Source organism: Dipodomys ordii, unplaced genomic scaffold, assembly GCF_000151885.1.
Source record: "Dipodomys ordii isolate 6190 unplaced genomic scaffold, Dord_2.0 Scaffold86, whole genome shotgun sequence".
NCBI classification, from domain to species: domain Eukaryota; kingdom Metazoa; phylum Chordata; class Mammalia; order Rodentia; family Heteromyidae; genus Dipodomys; species Dipodomys ordii.
Window position 1 is genome coordinate 7,189,076 of NW_012267302.1, and position 18,211 is coordinate 7,207,286.

General features: G+C 51.2%; 1 protein-coding gene across 1 annotated transcript in view; it reads right to left on the minus strand.

Annotated features, from left to right (window-relative positions):
- The window catches only part of Zcchc24 (zinc finger, CCHC domain containing 24), a 51,362-nt gene extending 33,157 nt beyond the window's left edge, over positions 1–18,205 (minus strand). The window contains exons 1-2 of the mRNA XM_013025707.1: positions 17,936–18,205; positions 5,325–5,525 (exon numbers count right to left, since the gene is read on the minus strand). Coding sequence (XP_012881161.1) covers positions 5,325–5,525; positions 17,936–18,181 — 447 coding nt within the window. The 5' untranslated portion in view covers positions 18,182–18,205. The remainder of the gene's footprint in view (positions 1–5,324; positions 5,526–17,935) is intronic.
- Positions 18,206–18,211: the final 6 nt, after the last annotated feature.

Here is an 18,211-nt window from a genome sequence, read left to right on the forward strand (position 1 = left end):
GTCCTTGAGACTCTTATGACCAATTAACCAACAAAATAGCTAGAAGTGGAGCTGTGACTCAGGGGATGGAGCACTAGCCTTGAGGGGCAACACCAGGTTCTAAGTTCAAACTCCAGGACCAATATGCAAAACAAAAACAAAAACCCACGGGGGGTGGGGAGGAAGGGGGGAGGAATGTAGTTGTGGAGATGGGATGGAAGAGATGGTAGGGGGAAAAACAAAAGAGGAGGCAACAATGCTTGATAAGAAATGCACTCATTACCTTGCTCATGTGATTGTAACCCCTCTGTACAATATTTTCACAATAAAAAACTTATTTTTAAAAATACTCATCCAGAACAAGGAGAGAAATTGAATAGCCACCAAGATCTACCCACAACAGGAAGTCTAGGCTCAGATGGCTCCAGAATGGAGTTATTCCAAACGTCTGAAGAAGAATTAATGATAGTTCTTCAAAATCTCTCTTAGAAAATAGAATATGATAGAACTCTCTACTTATTGAGGACACAGATACAGATGAACTCTGAGAACATAATAGTATGTTTTTTTTTTAAGCCAGTCACAAAAGTCCCCCTATTGGGAGTTTCCACTTACATGAGATGTCCAGAGCAGACAAAAATCTGTTCAAAGAGAAAGAGGAAGTAGAAAAGTAGTCGCTACCAAGGACCTGTGACTCATGTCTGTAATCTTAACTACTAAGGAGGCTGAGATCTGAGGATCACAGTTTGAACCAGGCCCAAGCCTGGAAGTGGCCCTATGGTTCAAGTGGTAGAGCACTAGACCTTAAGCACAAATGCTCAGAACAGAGCCCAAGCCCTGAGATGAAGCTCCAGAACTGGCACCAAAGAAGACAGATGGAAAGAAAGGAAGGAAGAAAGGAGGAAGAAAGGAAGAAAGAAAGAAAGAGAGAAAGAGAGAGAAAGAAGGAAGGAAGGAAGGAGAAAAGAAAAGGAAAGGAAAGGAAAGTGGTTTCCAAGGGGGTGGAAGGTGTGGAGGTGATATCTATAAAAGCATTGAGTTCTTTGTAGACTTTATAAAAATATTCTCTAACTGGTAGTGATGGTTGCACAAGTCTTTGAATAGAATGAGAATAATTGCATTACACATTCTATTTATTTATTTATTTTTATTTTTGTGCCAGTACAAGGACTTGAACTCAGGGCTTGGCACTCTTGCCTGGCTTTTTTGCTCAGGGCTGATATTCTACTACTTGCGCTATACTGCTACTTCTGGTTTTGCTGGTTAATTGGAGATAAGAGACGTACTATCTGGGCTGGCTTTGAACTGTGATCCTTAGAGCTAGGATTATAGGTGTGAGCCACCAGCACCTAACTGGATTGCACATTTTTATACAGGCAAATTGTATGGTGAATGAATTATGCTTCAATCTGTTACTGAAAAAGTAATAAGCATCCAACTTTTATATGTTGAGCTCCTAGATAATATTTCACTTGAAATACAGGTTCCTGTCCATGGTTTACAGAAGCTTTGTCACCCTATCTATCCTATCTGGAAGATGCATGCTGAGCACCTGTTAGATAAGGAGTCATGGGCTTGCATTATGTCTCTGACCCCTGAGATTCTGGTCAGATGAGCAGTGGGCATTATGCAAATAAATTCGAGCCTGCCAAAATAATCAGTACCTGGTCAGGTACTTCTTCATGACCCAAAGGAGAGAGAAAAGAGAAGTATTGGCCATATTTTGTAAGACATAAACATTTGCATTAAGAAAGGAAGGGGGTGCTGGGGAGGTGGCTCAGTGGTAGAGCACTTGCCTTGCATGCATGAGGCCCTGGGTTCGATTCCTTAGCACCACATAAACAGAAAAAGCCAGAAGTGATGTTGTGGCTCAATGGGAGAGGGTTAGCTTTGAGCTGAAAAGCTGAGGGACAGTTCCTAGGCCCAGAGTTTAGGCCCCATGACTGACAAAAACAAAAAGGAAGGACATTGTTGGGCATGGCCTGTGATCTAACCTACATGGGAAGCAGAGCTAGGAAGATCCCAACTCTCTCCCAGAATGATTGTCTTGCATTCTCAAGCATTCCTGGGTGCTAGTGCTCCCATTCGCCTCATTCCATCCAGGAAGCAGGGCATCCTTGGGTCTTCAGGAATCCCATACAAACTCAGGTTTCAGATGGGGAGGATCGAAAAGCTTTATGCTGCCAAACTCAGCCAGACTATACAGACCATGGCGTGTGTGTGGGGGGGGGAGGGGTCTCAGCTTGGGGCTGGTATAGCTAGTTGATCTAGGGAGACAGTACACACTAAGACTCCAAGTTCTCACACATATTCTGCCTGATAGCCCAGCATCCAATAAGACAAAGACCCAACTTCTACTGCTGCTACGGAGTTAAAAGCAAGCCATATAAAAGAAGAACCAGCCCAGTCTGATGAGGGTGTACATACCTGTAACCCCAGCACTTGGGAGACAGGGGCAGGAGGATTGTGAATTCAAGAGTGCTCTTTGCTACACATTGAGACCTCATCTCAAAAAAAGTAAACAGAAATAAATGAAAGAACCAGGCCGGATGTGGTGGCTTATGCCTGTAATTCCAGTGACTCCAGAGGCATGATTCAAGGTCAACCTAGTCCAAGAGTTATCAAGATACCACCTCAACCAAGAAGCTGACATGGTGGCCTGTGCCTGTGATTCCACCTACATGGAAGATCTCTGTCCAGGCTTGCTTGGCCTGGCAAAAACCTGAAGCCCTATCTAAGAAATAACTGAAGTGAAAAGGGTTGGAAGTATGTGGCTCAAGTGGTAAAGTGCCAGCATAGTGAGCATGAAGGCCTGAGTCCAAACACTAGTATAGGAGGAGGAGGAGGAGGAAGAGAACATGGAGGAAATGGAAGAGGAAAAAGAAGAGGAAGAGGAGGAGGAAGAGAAGAAGGAGAAGGGGAAGGAGAAGAAGGAAAAAAGTGGAGGAAGAAAAGAAGAAATAGTAGTGATTAACCTCGTCCTTCCCCCAACTTGGTCCTGACATTTAGAAGTCTTCTGGCCTGGCCTGTTGACAGGCCCTCACATCTCTCCCTAGTTCTACTGTCTGTGGAATTCCTTCCCTGCTTAAAGCTCCTGTTTCACCTTGCAGAATAAAGCAGTTCATAGACTCTGGGAGGTGGTGAGCAGTGCATGAAATCACAGAGATGCATTCTGCACACGGCCCTTCTCCTCTTCCCTGGGGCAAATTCCACTCTACTCACTTCCCAGGCCAAGCAGGAGGGGATGAGGGAACTGTGAACCACAATACCCATGAGCTCTTGGTTGGCAAACCACAGGCAGATCCTTGAGAACCAGAGTCACTACTGCCCTCCTCAGCCAAAGTCCTAGAACAGGGTAAAGACTCTGTCTCTTCTGAGGGCCCCTTATATCAAATGCTTCATGTGCCAAGTGTGGATGGCTCATGCCTGTAATCCTAGCTACTCAGGAGGCTGAAATACGAGAACTGAGGTTCAAAGCCAGCCCAAGCAGGAAAAGTTCATAAGACTCTTACCTCCAATTACATGGCAGAAAGCCAAAAGTGGAGGCATGGGTCAAGTAGTAGAGTATTAGCCTTGATCAAAAAAGTCATGCAAGAATGTGAAGCTTTGAGTTCAAGCCCCAGTATCAGTACACACACACACATACACACACACACACACACACACACACACACACACAAGGGTCTCTTGTGCCCAGGGCTGATGGCTCATGTCTGTAATAGCTCCTCAGGAGCTGAGATCTGAGGATCACAGTTAAAAACCAGCCTTGGTAGAAAAGTCCATAAGATTCTTAGCTTCAATCAAACACACACACACACACACACACACACACACACATACACACACACACACACACAAATGGAAGTGGAGCTGTGGCTCACAGCGGTAGAGTGCTAGCCTTGAGCACAAAAGCTCAGGGATCAAGCCCCATGATCAACCACAAAACAAACAAATATAAAAAGGTTTCTTGGGCTGGGAAGATGGCTCAGTGGTAGAGCACTTGCCTTGCATGCCTGAGGCCCTGGGTTTGATTCCTCAGCACCACATAAGCAAAAAGAAAAAAAGCCGGAAGTGACGCTGTGGCTCAAATGGTAGAGCGCTAGCCTTGAACTGAAGAGCTGAGGGACAGCACCCAGGCCCAGAGTTCAGGCCCCACGACTGGACCCCCCCCCAAAAAAAAGGTTTCTTGCTTATGACCTCTATTGAGGGGGAAACAGGAGTAGGGGATATAGGATCAAGGACCAGTATTAGTGGGTCAGCCCCCATCATGCAAGTCCAGCTGTGCGGAACCACATACATATGACCCACATGTATGCTGGGGTGAGCTTCGGATTCTGCATTTCTTACAAGTCCCTTAAGCGGAGCCCTTGAGGGAGACTGTGCTGGGCCTATATTTTAAGCACCAAAGACTAAAGTCTGCCTGGTGCAGTCCTTGAAAATGGGGCTCTGATGAGCGGCAAATACCTCTGGGCGGGGGGCACAGTCCTGGGCCCAGCCCCTCCCTACCAGCTACACTCAGCTTTTAACAGCTGGAGGGTAATGGACGCAGATTTTCAGTCTCTAGGATTCCATTGCTATTACATATATGAAATCAAACCACTAGCCACATTATTATTTTTTAGCCTGGAAGATATATATATATATATATATGCATATATATATATATGTAAAAACAAAATGATGGCTACAAACTGAGGTGCTTTACAAGACAGCTGCCCCCTCCTAGCCCCAGGATGACAAAAGCCACATGAAACAGGGATCACCGCTTCCTCACACATTGTCACAAAGGATCCTTCAGGACCCACCATCTCCCTAAGGCATCCCAACCCTGAGAAAGATGCTCAGCCCCTCATGGCCCAAGGCCTTTGCCCAGACGTGTGCCAGGACTCCTCATCTGTCCTGTTGCAGGCTGAAGAAGCAGAGATGGGGAGGGGGGGTGCACATCTGGATTCCTGGCCCTGAGCCTGCATTCCTTCCCAGTGAGTGCAAGCAGATGTAGCCTCCAGAGCTGCTGGCCCCCATCCTGCCCACCGCCAGGGAACTCACCCTGCAGAGAAACTGGTGGCGATCTGGAGGCCTCGAATCTCATTGTTTTGTGTGTGTGGTGTGGGGGTGGGGGTAACTTGGATCCAGAAGCTCCCATTCAGATTGCTGATCAAGCAGCAGAGGCCTCCTCTGTCCTGTCTACACCAGTCAGTCTCCTCTCACCAGCCAAAGAGATTGAAGGACAGCAAGGGGAGAGGCCCAGGGTGGAAGGGCACTGCACCCTGCTACCCACCGAGCAGTGCTCCTCCCTGATCATCCAGGCATGCTCAGAGTCCTTTCATGAGCCAGGGCTGCCTTACCTGGGGGCAGTCCTTGATGTAGTGGCCTTTGTTGAAACACAGGTGGCACAGGTAGTTGGGTGGGGGCCGCTTGCTGGGCTTGCGGGCCTCAGAGGTGAGAGTCAGGTCGGAGAAGTGTTCGGTGAGGGAGCTGAGGCCGTCTGCGATGTTGTTCAGGGAGCCGTAGGGTGAGGCACTCTTGTACACGCTGTTGCCCAGAGCCTGTGAGGGACAAAGACTCAGTTTTGGCCAAGGCCCCCCCTTGGGTGATTTCTACCTCCCTCTTCCACAGCATATGGGAATACACATGAGGTTTCAACTCACCCAGGGATCCTGAGTACAAATCCTAAGTCTATTTTGTGTCCTTGGACAAACCAGTCAGCCACATTGGGCCTTACTGGCCCTCTCTATAACTAGTGATACCTACCCATAGGGTTTCCAGGAGGCTAAAATGAGGTCATGCAATAGTGTGCTTGCTGTATGTCATGCCTGGCCTAGGAACTTCAGAACAGAGCAATGATTACTATTATAACTATTATTATTATTATTATTGCCATTAATAGTGTATGTGTAAGAGAGTACATGTGTGTGAGTGTGGGCGTATGTGCTACTGGGACTTGAACTCAGGGCCTTATACACTTAACATTTTTGCTCAAAGCTGGTGCTCTACCACTTGAGCTACACCCCCATTTCCAGCTTTTTTTGCTGGTTAACTAAGGAGTAGAGTCGCTCAGATTTGTCTGCCTGAGCTGGCTTTGAACTGGGATCCTCCATCCAACCTCAGCTGCTTGAGTAGCTAAGATTACAGGTGTGAGCCACCAGCCCCTAGCTCATTACTGTTGCTCCTTTTCACATGATGATGAGCTAAGACAGGATCACAGAAAGCAGCCTTTCAAATGTAGGACTGTGCCACTGACTAGTAGAATCACTGCTGACTCAGTTTCCTCATCTGGCAAGGAAAAGGTACCTGGGCTTGCAGCATGGCTTCCATTTTTGTGGTCCAGCCCCTGCCTGGTCTCCTGTACACACACACACACACACACACACACACACACACACACACACACACACACGCACACACAGGCCTATTTGGAAGCCCTGCCCAGGCCAGCCAGCCATTCCTCTGGGAGCCAGAGGAGAGAAGAGTGCCACCTCTTCCACCTCTGCATGACAGGAACCAGACATCTTGCTGAGGCTGGTGTACACAGCCTCTATTTATAGGAATCACGGGCTCCAGGCGGCCTGGCACACTGGAATTTAGCGAAGGTGGGGCTGACACAGAATGGCCATGGGTCCCCAGAAAGGTCCATAGCAATTCTGAGCACAAGGTTTGGGAAATCCCCTGACTCCAACGTAGGTGCCCACGAGCAGCAAGAGCAAGCTATGGACTTTGGTAGGGAGAGTGAGTCTGATGGGGGAGATGGGGCTTTGCTCTTGAAGTCTCCCAGCCTCTTAAAAAGATGGGACATGCTGGGTACTGGTGGGTCATGGCTTTAATCCTGGCTCAAAGCCAGCCCAGGCAGTAAAGTCCATGAGACTCTTATCTCCAATAAGGTACCAAAAAAGCTGGAAATAGTGCTGTGGCTCAAGAGGTAGAGTGCGAGCCTTGAGCAAAACAAGCTCAGGGAGAGCGGACAGGCCCAGAGTTCAAGCCCCAGGACAAGAGGGGAAAACAAAAGGAAAAGATGGGGACAGAGAAGGGCCCAGAGTGGGGGCCAGTCTTTCCTATGCAGGAAGGGGAGGGATGAGAGATATGGCTGTGCTTCCCCTCCCCCAACCAGAGCAGCCGCACCCACATGAGCCTCCATGTCCTCTTACATACACCACAGCTGGATCCCCCAATGCCTAGGGAAGGGAACTCTATGAGTCCTGATGACTGTGCCTGTCTGGTTCACCATGAAACCCAGGACTAGAAAGATACTGCACCAGCCTGCACCGAGCCAGCCTCCACCCCCGTTCCCGGGCCTCAAGCAGCCCAGGCTGGAGCCATCTCTCCGAGCAAGGCACAGCATTCCATTCTTGGAAGCAATAAGGCCATGGTAGCCACCTTATGGGACCTGGAGACAGCTCCAATGGTGGTTAGATCAGGTGACCACAGAGACCAGCCAAGCCCTGAAAACTTTACACTCACTGGGATGGCTGCTCAGTGAGTCACCGTCCCCATTTCACAGATTAAATGAGTGTGTCCAAACTTGGATCGGATGACCTGGGAATCTGGGAAGCAAAACTCTTTTCTGGGCTCCACCTCAGATTCCCACCCCCACCTCATTCCCACCAGAGCAGCTGCTTGGGACTGTGGGCAGATTTGGGCATGTGGTAAGATACCCATAACAGAGGTTGGTGCTTTCATGATTATAAAGTGTACAGTTCATTGGCATCAAGAGAATTTACAAACCCAGGCTCACACCTCTAATCCTAGTGACTAAGGAGGCTGAGGTCTGAGGGATTGTGATTTAAAGCCAACCCCAGGCCAAAAAGTCCATGAGACTCTAATCTCCATTAACTAGCAAAACAAAAAGGCAGAAGTGGAGATGAGGCTCAAGTGGCTAGCTATGAGTGGAAAAGCTAAAGGGTGGTGCCCAGGCCCTGAGTTCAAACTCCAATACCCAATACCTGCACACACACACACACACACACACACACACACACACACACACACACACACACAGAGCTTCACTCTGTTGTGCAACCATCATCCCCCACACCCACCTCAGAACTTCTCCACCATCCCAAACTGATAGTCTAAGACAATTAGGTCCTGCCCTGGCCTCCCCTGCCTGAACCCACATTTTTCAGACTTCTCAGGTATAAGCAGCCTTGGGCTCCTCTAGTCAGAAGCGCCTGGAATTTTCCAGACATCAGGCCTCTGCTTATCTTCACTGAGACGCTCTCCCCCCACGCCCCCACACCCCCAATCGACCCAAGGAGGAGCACCATCGCCCCAGCCTGTCAGAGAAAAGTTCATCCAAACAAGAAACTTGAAGCTCAGAGGCTGTGTGACTCACTCTTATGGCTGGGAAATGCAATTTCACAAATAACAACCCTCTTCGTTTTTCTTCCTTTTCCTTTTCTTTCTTTCTCTTATTTATTTATTTTATTAAAACAAAAAAAATTTTTCCGGATAAGAGTTGAAGTGAGTCCACAAGGAATCAGAACTGTTTTGGCCACAAATTGTCAAGAGGAAGGGGAAGTTTGGTGGAGGCCCACAAGTATACTAATTACACCCTCAATAATCCTCTTTCCCGTCTGGTAGCCACGATCCCCTGCCCCCCATCTCCTCTTGGGGCATCTCTGGAAGAGCCAGAGGCCTCTTCCCTCCCAGTCACTGCCTCCCGAAAGTGCTAGATCTGCTCTTCCAAAAGGCAGCTCCCAGGAAGAGAGGTGAGGCCCTAGCTCCTCTTCTCAGCCTCTGACCTCCAGTGTCCTCCAGCCTGTCCCCAGTGGCTGCCTCAGCTCTCTGCCTCCAGCCCCTGTTCAATACAAAACACTACCTTAGAGCTGAAAAGGCAGGATGGTCAGCTAACCTGACCTAAGGTGTCTGTGACAAGATAGAGCAAGGGAGATCCAGAGAAGCTCAGAGATGCAGACTGAGCAGGGATTGGGAGCTGGGAGTCCAGCTTGCCTGGCCAGAGCAGGGCGGGTGAGGCAGTGAGCCGTTTCCTCTCCAAAGCCTTGTTTTGACTTTGAGCCATGGAGGTGAAAGGCAAGTCCTGGCCATGTCCACGGCCTGTGGGGACTGCTCTGAGCAGAGGTCGGGACGGAGTATGGGGCAGGGCCTGGCCTCGTGGGTTTCCTGCAGTTGAGCACAGCTTGAAGCAGCAGAGTCGGAGAGCAAACGTGACCATTCCTGCAGACTGCCATCTCCCCTGCAGACGCACAGGCCCTGAGGGGCACTCCAGAGTCCTGCCAGCAGGTGACTATTCTGATCATCTGTGGCCAGAGGGCCACCTTCTGGAATATCCTTCTCCTCTCCTTCCAGGACCAACTGCAGATCCACCTCTACCTCTTGTACATGGTCTCAAACTTACCATTTCCCCAACTCAGGCCTCAGGAGCCCAGGGACCATACACAAGAGCAGATGCAAGTGTACCTGAGGCCCAGTTGTCCATAGATCTTGGCTTCTTAAGGGAGCTTCTGGACCCTCTCACTCCTATCCTGGTCTAGGGGCAGGGACCACTGCTCAACTCCATCTGCAACTGCCTGCGGACCCTCTGCAATCTCTAATCTCTGCATGTCTCTCCATCTCTCCCAGGAGGCTGGAGGTCCCTCAACGCAAGCTTCTGTGACTTTCTGTGGCTCCAGACTGGTTTTCCTGCACTTATTACTAGGTGTGAAGAGTTCCCAGCCCCAAGGGGCTTGGGAGTCTCTGGACCTGTGCAGTAACAGGCCAAGTCTCAGACTGTCTAGGCATCTCTAGGTGTAGTGAAGGGAAGCTTCCAGGTCATATTTCCTTCCATCCCAGGTCAGTGGCCCCAGCAGCCAGCTAGCAGGAGGCACAGGTTCCTTGCAGCTCACCTGGAGGACAGAGATTCAGACTCCTGCCCAGTGCTGGAACTTCTCCAAGGTACTCACTTGGTTGATAGTGAGAAAGGGACAGAAAAACACTAGTTCGTTTGAACAGTGTGAAGTATCATATATTAGACTACCTCCTTTCCCTTTCTTAAGACCCAATAAGGACGTTAGTTGAGGCCAGGTGCTGATGGCTCATGCCTAGAATCATAGCTACTCGGGAGGCTGAGATCTGAGGATCCTGGTTCAAAGCCAGCTCAGGCAGACAAGTCCCAGAGATTCTTTCCTCCAAGTAACAAGCAAAAAAAAAAAAAAAAAAAAGATGTGGAGGTGTGACTCAAGTGGTAGATTGATTGAAAAACCCAAGCAGAAGTGTGAGACCCTGAGTTCAAGCTCCAGTACTGGCGCACACGCACACACACACACACACACACACACCACACACCCCTAGAGGAGAGCTGTCTGCCTCATTTCATAAACCAGAACACTAGGCTCAGAGAGGCTGAATAAGTTATCAAAGGCAACACAGGCAGCATATATTGACAAGTTATACATCAGGCCCTCCCCCCTGCTTTCTGCCCTCTTCAAGCCTCTAAGGCTTGACTTCCCCATGGAAGAAGGAGCTGGAGGAAAAGGCCAGGTGTACCATCACCTGGAAGACTTCTCACTGGCAGGATGAAGCCCAGCTGCTCTGGGGTATAGAGAGGATGCTTCTGCTCTGGAAATAGGGACTACAGAAGTAGAGAATTCCAGGGATGCATCCACGTCTCCCCAGAGCCAGCCTGCCAAGCAGGGCTCCCTCCCACAGGGCGTTCAGAGAGCCCCGTGGGGCAGGACAGAGTTGGCACAGGTGAGCGGGTTCTTCTGAGGGTAGGCCAGAGGCAGAGGAGGGCTGCGCAGAGACAGCACAGAGGACTGCAGGAGTGGCAGAGACAGCAGGCAGGGATGGAGAGCTCGGCGGAGAGCAACGCAGCACTCAGGGCTGCACCGTGGGCAGGGCAGCCTGAGGAGCTTGATTGGAAGAAGGCATGGTGTCCTGCTCCCTGGACTGAAAAAGTAAAGGGGGGGGTGGGGGCTAAAGGAAGGGCTTACTGATTGTAGTCCACAGCTGGACAAAGGCCTTCTGATTCACCGAAAGCCACTCTACTGTACCCCTTTATCTCCCCTCACCCCCCTTCTTTCTCTCACATACACACACACAGATGGGCATGCACCTGCAGACACAACCACACACTCCCACAAGAAACCATTCAGCTCACAAAGGACCTTACTCCGTCTCCCAAGGGGATCTGCACACCTTCCCCTAGATCATGTCTGGAGACTAGCACATACATGCCCTATACACACAGACAGAGGCAGATGTGGACTGGATGTGGGCTGGACAGGGGAGGGGGTAGGGCAGAGGAGACAGCCCAGGCATGAGGCACTGTGAGAAACCAGAGCCACACCTTGACTGAGGGCTTCCCCAACCCAAGTCAGCCTTGGCTGTGCTCTCAGGTTTCGAAGGTCAAAGTCTGGCCTGTGGGTGGGGCTGGTGTTGGGCTGGCTGAGACCCTGTGGTGACCCCAGAGGGCTCATCCAGTACATAAAAAAGCACACAATTCCTATACACATAGCCCACGTTCCAGAATTCAATTCAAACCAGAAGAGCCCATCCAAGTTCTTCTGGTGAGAAAGTGGGCGGGGAGAAATGGGGGAGAGGATGAGGGAGTAGGGGAGAAGAGAGTTGTTTCAGGATGAGCTGCACAGACCCAAGGGAGACCCTCTCTTCCTGTGGCTCTACTCAAGGGGACCTGGCCTCTGCTCAGGGCCACCACACCTGACAGATGCTCTGGCTTCCCACTCCCTGCCCTTTTCCCCGTCAATGTGTAAGCCCTGGGGACTCTGTACCTCTGGCTTCTAGTGCTTGTTTGTCAAATGGAAGCAAATGCATGGATCTGACAGTGATATTTAGGCAGTCCAGGACAGCACTGGTGCCTACAGCCTCTTCTGCAGGGGCCTGGATCTCAGACCCATTGTTTCCTGAAAGTGCCGTGCCCTCTGCCCCCTCCTCCCCACCCCCCCAATCACTCTCAGACCTGTGTTCACTGTGCTCACACCAGGAACACTGGCTGTCTTCAGGTTCTCAAAGAGACTCATGACCAAACAAGGTAAGGCCCATCAGCACAGCTCAGCCTCTGCCAGGACACTGCTTGGGACAGGGTTTCACCATCTCCTAAGTCAGCTCATTCCAAATTAACTGAGCAATCAATAAACATGCCTTCGTTGGGATAACACAGGGGCTAAGAGACTAAGGTTGTAAGTCTAGACACAAGTGAGGGTAGATCTCAAATCACCTACCCAGACAACCACAGACATTCAATGAAAACCTCTTATGTCCCACTCATCCGTACCAATACTGCTAAGTTGAAAAGAGACAGGATTTCTACTCTCAGGGAATTGGCACCTTAGCTATGAAAGGATCCACCCATTGCCTGGTGCCCAAAAGGACCAGCTGCGAAGATTGGCTGTACCAGGAGCATCACAATTCACTTGTCACAGGGCCACAGCAGCCAGAGAGAGGAGTGAGGAGTGCCACTGCCCCCCCTCACCCCCACAGCCAGGCAAAGCCACTTAGAGGAAAAGCATCCATGTGGAACTGTAGCTGGGAATGGCATTGTGGGAAAAGGCAATAGCTAGGACCAAAACTTGGTCACTGGGAGCCACTGGCTGTGTTAGAAACTTCAAGTATTGCTAAGTATTGCTATACAACTTGAGAGGGACAGGTCACAAACTGCACGCCTCCACCCACCACACACACACACACACACACACACAAACACACTGACAGGACACAGTAAGTCTGTCTATCCCAAGCTGCAACTTTAGTTCTATCTGTAGCCCCTTAAGCATTCTACCTTCCTCTTGAAGGGACTTAGTTTCTCCCTCTGGACAACAGCACCCAGGCTGTAATAGGAAGACAGGAGCAATACAAATGTTAATGCCCACTTCCACTGCTTATCTGTTAAAGCAGACCAGCCAGAGCAAGAATAGAAAACCAATGCTACCCAGAAAGATTGGAATCTTAGGGCAAAATGTGAGAAGCATTGCAGATTGACAGGGAGCCCCTGCGCAATTACTCCCTGGACAGTGGCACAGAGAACAATCCAGGTATGGGCTAACCTGGGGACCTGCTCAGCTGCAGGATGGACTACAGAGACAACTCCTGGCTAGAATGCAGGAAAGATTTAGCTCTAGCCCCGCCACTGACTTCCTGTGACTTTCCAGGCCTCTGTTTTGCCTTCTGTACAATGGGAGCTTTCCCAGAAGGAAAGAGGGAAAAAAATCCAAGAATAAAGCCTCTCCTAGGAGCATGGGACTGTTCTCTACCGGCCACCATCCCCGCAGGCTCAGCCCTCAATGCTGATGGTGCCAGCTCTGTGCTACTGATCACCGATTGCTAACGCCTGCTTCCCCTTTGCCTGACTCAGAAGGGGCCCAAGGTGTGGTCTCCTTTCTGAGCCAATACTCACCCACTCCACTTAACTTGACAGAGGAAGGGTCAGCCTGCCTCTTCTAACAGTCTCTCATCAAGTGATGGGCCTGAGTCACCATTTGGCTTCCCCGGGAGTTAGAACATCTTCCTGAGCAGAGCTAGCCTGGCCATTCCTTCCAGACCCAGGGACCTCCCCCACCTCCCATCTCACACAGACCAAAGGCTATGGGGAACCAATATCAGCTTCCTCTAGGCCATTCCACCCCCACCAGGCAGCCCTCCCTGCCTCTCAGCTTCAGGCAGAAATGTGGCTTTATCCCACACATTCACACCGGCTACCCACTGACTCATCTAAACCAGCGATGGGCACAGGAGAAAAGTCCAAACTCCCAGAAAATCCAAAACCCAAACTCCTAGAAAATTGTCTTGCTTGGACTTCGGTGAGTATGACATTATAAGCTGTTCCCTTAACTGTTCTAGGAACCAGGTCTGGCCAGGCTCTAGTGGTTCACACCTATAATGCTAGCTACTCAGGAGGCTGAGATCTGAGAATCACAAATCAAAAACCAGACCAGACAGGAATATGGGTGAGACTTTTACCTCCAATTAACAGGCTAGAAAGGGAGCTGTGGCTTACTTGGTAAAGCACTAGCCTTGAGCAAAAAACCTAATGGACAGTGAAGCCTTGAGTTCAAGCCCCAATATCCACACTAAATAAATAAGACCAGGTTTGTGTTGAAGGCCTTGAGAAACCCAGCATCTGTCAAATCTTGTGACACTTGCTGCCATTCTCAAATATCCAATGGGTGAAGGGCTACAGCAAAGAGGAAGGGTCTGTGATGTTGAAGATTGAGTGCTAGGACCCAGAGTTGATACTCAAGTTTGCTTCTCAAGGGAGCACTTGCTAAAATTTGGAGCTTCACAGTGGTGGAGAGGTCTGGCTTGGCTCAGTGGAACGTCTCTGGGCTTGGAGACGTTGGAAGAAATGTTTGGCTGGAAGAATCATTGCCCTGTTTTGTATTGTAGGACTTCTCAGAGCCTTTACTGAGCTAGTGAGCACTGAGTGTCCATGGGAAGGACAGAGCATGATGCTTTCCAAATGTATTTGATTGCCAAAGCTCTTCCCTGCCACTTGACAGTAGGGCCATACTTTCCAGCTACCCCCATCAACCACCCTAAAGCCGGCTGGGTACAGTGTTTGAGGACAGGCTCTTTGGCAAGGGGCCCAAGAGGTAATGCTTAACTCTACTTTTCCAGAGGTAGAATCCACAGCCACTGCTGCTGGGAATTTAAATTCCAAACAGAACTTGGCAAGAAAGATCCTATGCAGCAACTGCCTCTCCTGAGCACCTGGTGGGAGAGAGGAGGGGCTTAGCTAACTCCCCCCCCCCTCTATTTTCCAGCCCCGCCCCCTCCTCCCCACCCAGCAGTCTCTCTCCAAAGGCAGGCAGAGTAGTCTCAGATGAGTTTCTGAATGTGAGGTTCACATAGGCCTCCTCTCTGGACCCAGAAGTCTTTTAAGAAACTGCACAAGGTACCGGGGGCCGCTTTAGGGTGATTCCTGGTTTTCTCTCCTGAATTTGCCTGTGAACTCTCCCATTTCCCTCTCTGCTCCCAGGGCCAGAGTGCCACTCAGAACCCTTGGCTTATCTTCAGCTTGCAGGGCTGAGGTTCTAGGGGCACAATGGGCTTCTGTGCCCCCAGTGTCCTCACCTCCCCCAGTGCCAGCTGCATTCATGGTGTTTTTCTGTTGTGGAGGGAGCAGCCTGGGGGCGGTGCGGGAGGGGGTGGGCTCTTGGCACAGGGGCTGGCACAGACAGGCTGTGGTCAGCGGTCAGCATGCCAGTCACATCCACAGGCACTGCCACTGGGCCTGCCAGGCCTCACACAGAATGGCAATGCTCCTGGGCTTTGGGTCCCTTTGAAGAGTCTCCACCAGCCACAACGAACGTGCTGCCCCCACATCCAGCCTCCTGGAGGCTCAGAAGTGGGGGGCATCTCTTCCCATCTTCCCAAGCAGTTGCTATCATGGAACCATATTAGGTTACCAGCTAAGCCTGGACGTAGGAAAGGCCTGTCCCCAAACGCACAAGTGGGGCTCGGGAGAGGGTTTACGAGGCCAAGGGGGTGGGGGTGTGGACAAGGAAGACTGAAGTTAAGACAACCTCCTGGAAGTCAGCAGCCAGAGCCCCCCAGCCCTCCAAGGAAGCTGCTGACCTGGGACCATAAGAAGCCCCTGGACGCTCCTTGGGCTCAGGCTGTCCGCAGGCCCATGTTCTCTGAATGGTGCAGGTCTTCATTGTGAGACACACCACCCTGAGGACAAGCAGAGACAAAATCTACCAGAGGGGTAAGCCAAGGCCCAGAGAGAGACAGGATCATGAGACAGCTGGGTACCAGTGGCTCATGCTTGTAATCCTAGCTGCTCAGGAGGCTGAGATCTGAGGATCATGGTTTGAAGCCAGCCTAGGCAGGACAAGTCCATGAGATGCTTATCTCTAATCAACCAGCAAAAAAGCCAGAAGTAGTGCTGTGCTTAAGTGGGAGAATACAGACTTGAATGGACAAGCTAAGGCCCTGAGTTCAAGCCCTAGTACTGGCATCAATAAAAGAAAAAAGAAAAAAAAAGGATGAGAGACATATCTCCAACAGTGTTCTCAAAATCTACTTGCCTATTCCACAGTGTGCCCTTTCAGGGAGAAACTGAGGCACGCAGTACTGAAGTGAAAGGAGGAAGATCTCACTGAGCCACAGCTGGGATCCTAGAAGGCAGAGATATTCAAAAGCAGGCAGGGCATCCCATTCTCATGGGAGACTCCTGATGGCCCCAAACTCCCAGGAGTAGAGACCCACAGGTGAGGGACAAGGCCAGCCTAGGGTGGGAGGAGAGGGAGGCTAACAGAGGCTGATTAGGGACCCTAGTTGATCAGTGGGCCATGTCACCTCCTCCCTGAGTGAGCGTTCACCCTTGAGGGCATACCCTCTTGCAGCCATCCACCATCCAATCAATCACTTACCAAGACAGCACTCACCCCCCACCTCCCACCCCATCCAATCAGCCACCATTCCCACAGATTGTCTGCCTACTTATCTGTGGCTTCCTCTAGCCTGTGGCTTTGAAGGCCCAGCCCCACCTCCCCCATTCCAGCTTAACAAATGTCTGGGAAGAGAATAAACAACAGGGAAAGACCCAGGCACTAAAGAAACACTCCACAGAACTGTCCTCCAAAGTCACTGGTCACCTGAGAAGGCCCCAAAGTCTCTTACAAGAAGGAAAACTCCCTAACCAAGAAACATTCTTATATGCAGAGTGGGGAACTTTACAGTTTATAAGAGCTTTGGCATACAAAAGCTTCTGTTTGGCACTATGGGGTACCTTCTCCGTCTCATCTCCCTCAACCATGCCCAGTCTCCCCATACCAATTCCACCCCACTGCTCAACAGGGCAGTTTTATGTGTCTACAGATCCCCCGCCCCACACATTGTAAATAAAGGCAGAGTTGAACATGTATATATGAAACTAGAAAGAGTGATCTTATATCCACACTCCTTCCTGGCATGTACACCCAATCATACACAAACCTGCCTCCCACCCTATTTGGGGCTCCAAAGGAAACGGAAAGTGACCCCCTCCTGCTCCCCCTTCCCCATCCCCCACCCTTCTGCACCTTGGCAGAGATCAGCGACAAAGGAAGCTGGTGAAAGCCAGAGAGGGTGTCTTCAATTCCAAATGAAGCTGGAGTGGGGGTGCAGGAGGAGGAATCCAGCAGGAGAGAGAAACCAACTCTTGAGAAGGCCTGCAGAAGACCCCTCAAAAAGAGTTGGAGGTCATGGCAATCTGTGTGTTTATCTTGCTGGGAAGAAGACGCTGCCCAGTAGACTTGTAACTGGATCCACCAACCAGACAGATTTTGTGACACACAGAGGTTCCTGGAGAAGTGGCCAGTGGCTGCAACCCTCCGCTCTATCTAGCCCCCCACAACCCCCAGAGAGCTCTAAGGATTTCCCTTTCATTTCCTTCCAGGCTGGGAGAGCCAGGGGACAGCAGCAGTCGGCGGGGGGTCAAGTCCTCAAAAACCACTTCCTATGTGGCTGGGGGGAAGGACGAGCAGCTGGAAGATGGATCTTGGGGGTAGGGGGAGGTGTCCCCAAATGGAAGCCACAAGAAAAGCACACTGAGCCAAGTTACTGCCCCTCCAGGGCGCTGTCGGATGAGGAATCGTGAAGGTCTGAAGAGAAAAGATGGTAGGCCCTCCCAGAGTTCAGACAGGGCAGGATCTGCGCTCTTAGATCCCAGCTAGTAGCGGTGGCCAGAAGGGAGACAGGATTGGACAAGGGAAAAGACACTTGGAAGGGGTTCCCCGCCCTGGCCGCACCCCAGCTGTCTGGAAAAAATCCGGAGAACACCCTGGGCTCTCAGCTGGGAGAAGAGGGTGATGGGGGTGGGGGGCCTGCTCAGGTCGGAGCTGCTTCAGCCCAGGAGGTAGTGACACTCTTCCCCCGACGCCCCCAGGGACCTGGGGCCACAAGGTTGTCGGAGTTGTTGGAAGCCCAGCCCAGCCGGGCCGCCCGGGGAGATGCGAGGACAGTTGGGAAAGGGTCTGGCACAGCCGAGGGGCGCAGGGCGGGGGCGCGCGGGGGCACCCACCTCTCCGCGCTGCAGCTGGAAGAAGCTGTTGAGATAGCTGGAGTGCAGGGGCGAGCCCAGCTGCTCGGGGCGGCCCTTGCCGAAGGCCAGCTCCGGGGGCGCGGCGCCAGCGGGAGGCTCGGGCCGGAAGGCATCGAAGGCACTAGCCTGGTGCGTGTCCTGCAGCGACAGGTAGACCCAGTTGAGCAGCTGGGCCGGCTGGTACACGGAGGCGGCGCTCGTGTCGATGGCCGACAGCAGGCTCATTTTTGCCGCGGCGGTGCCGGCCCCTCCCCG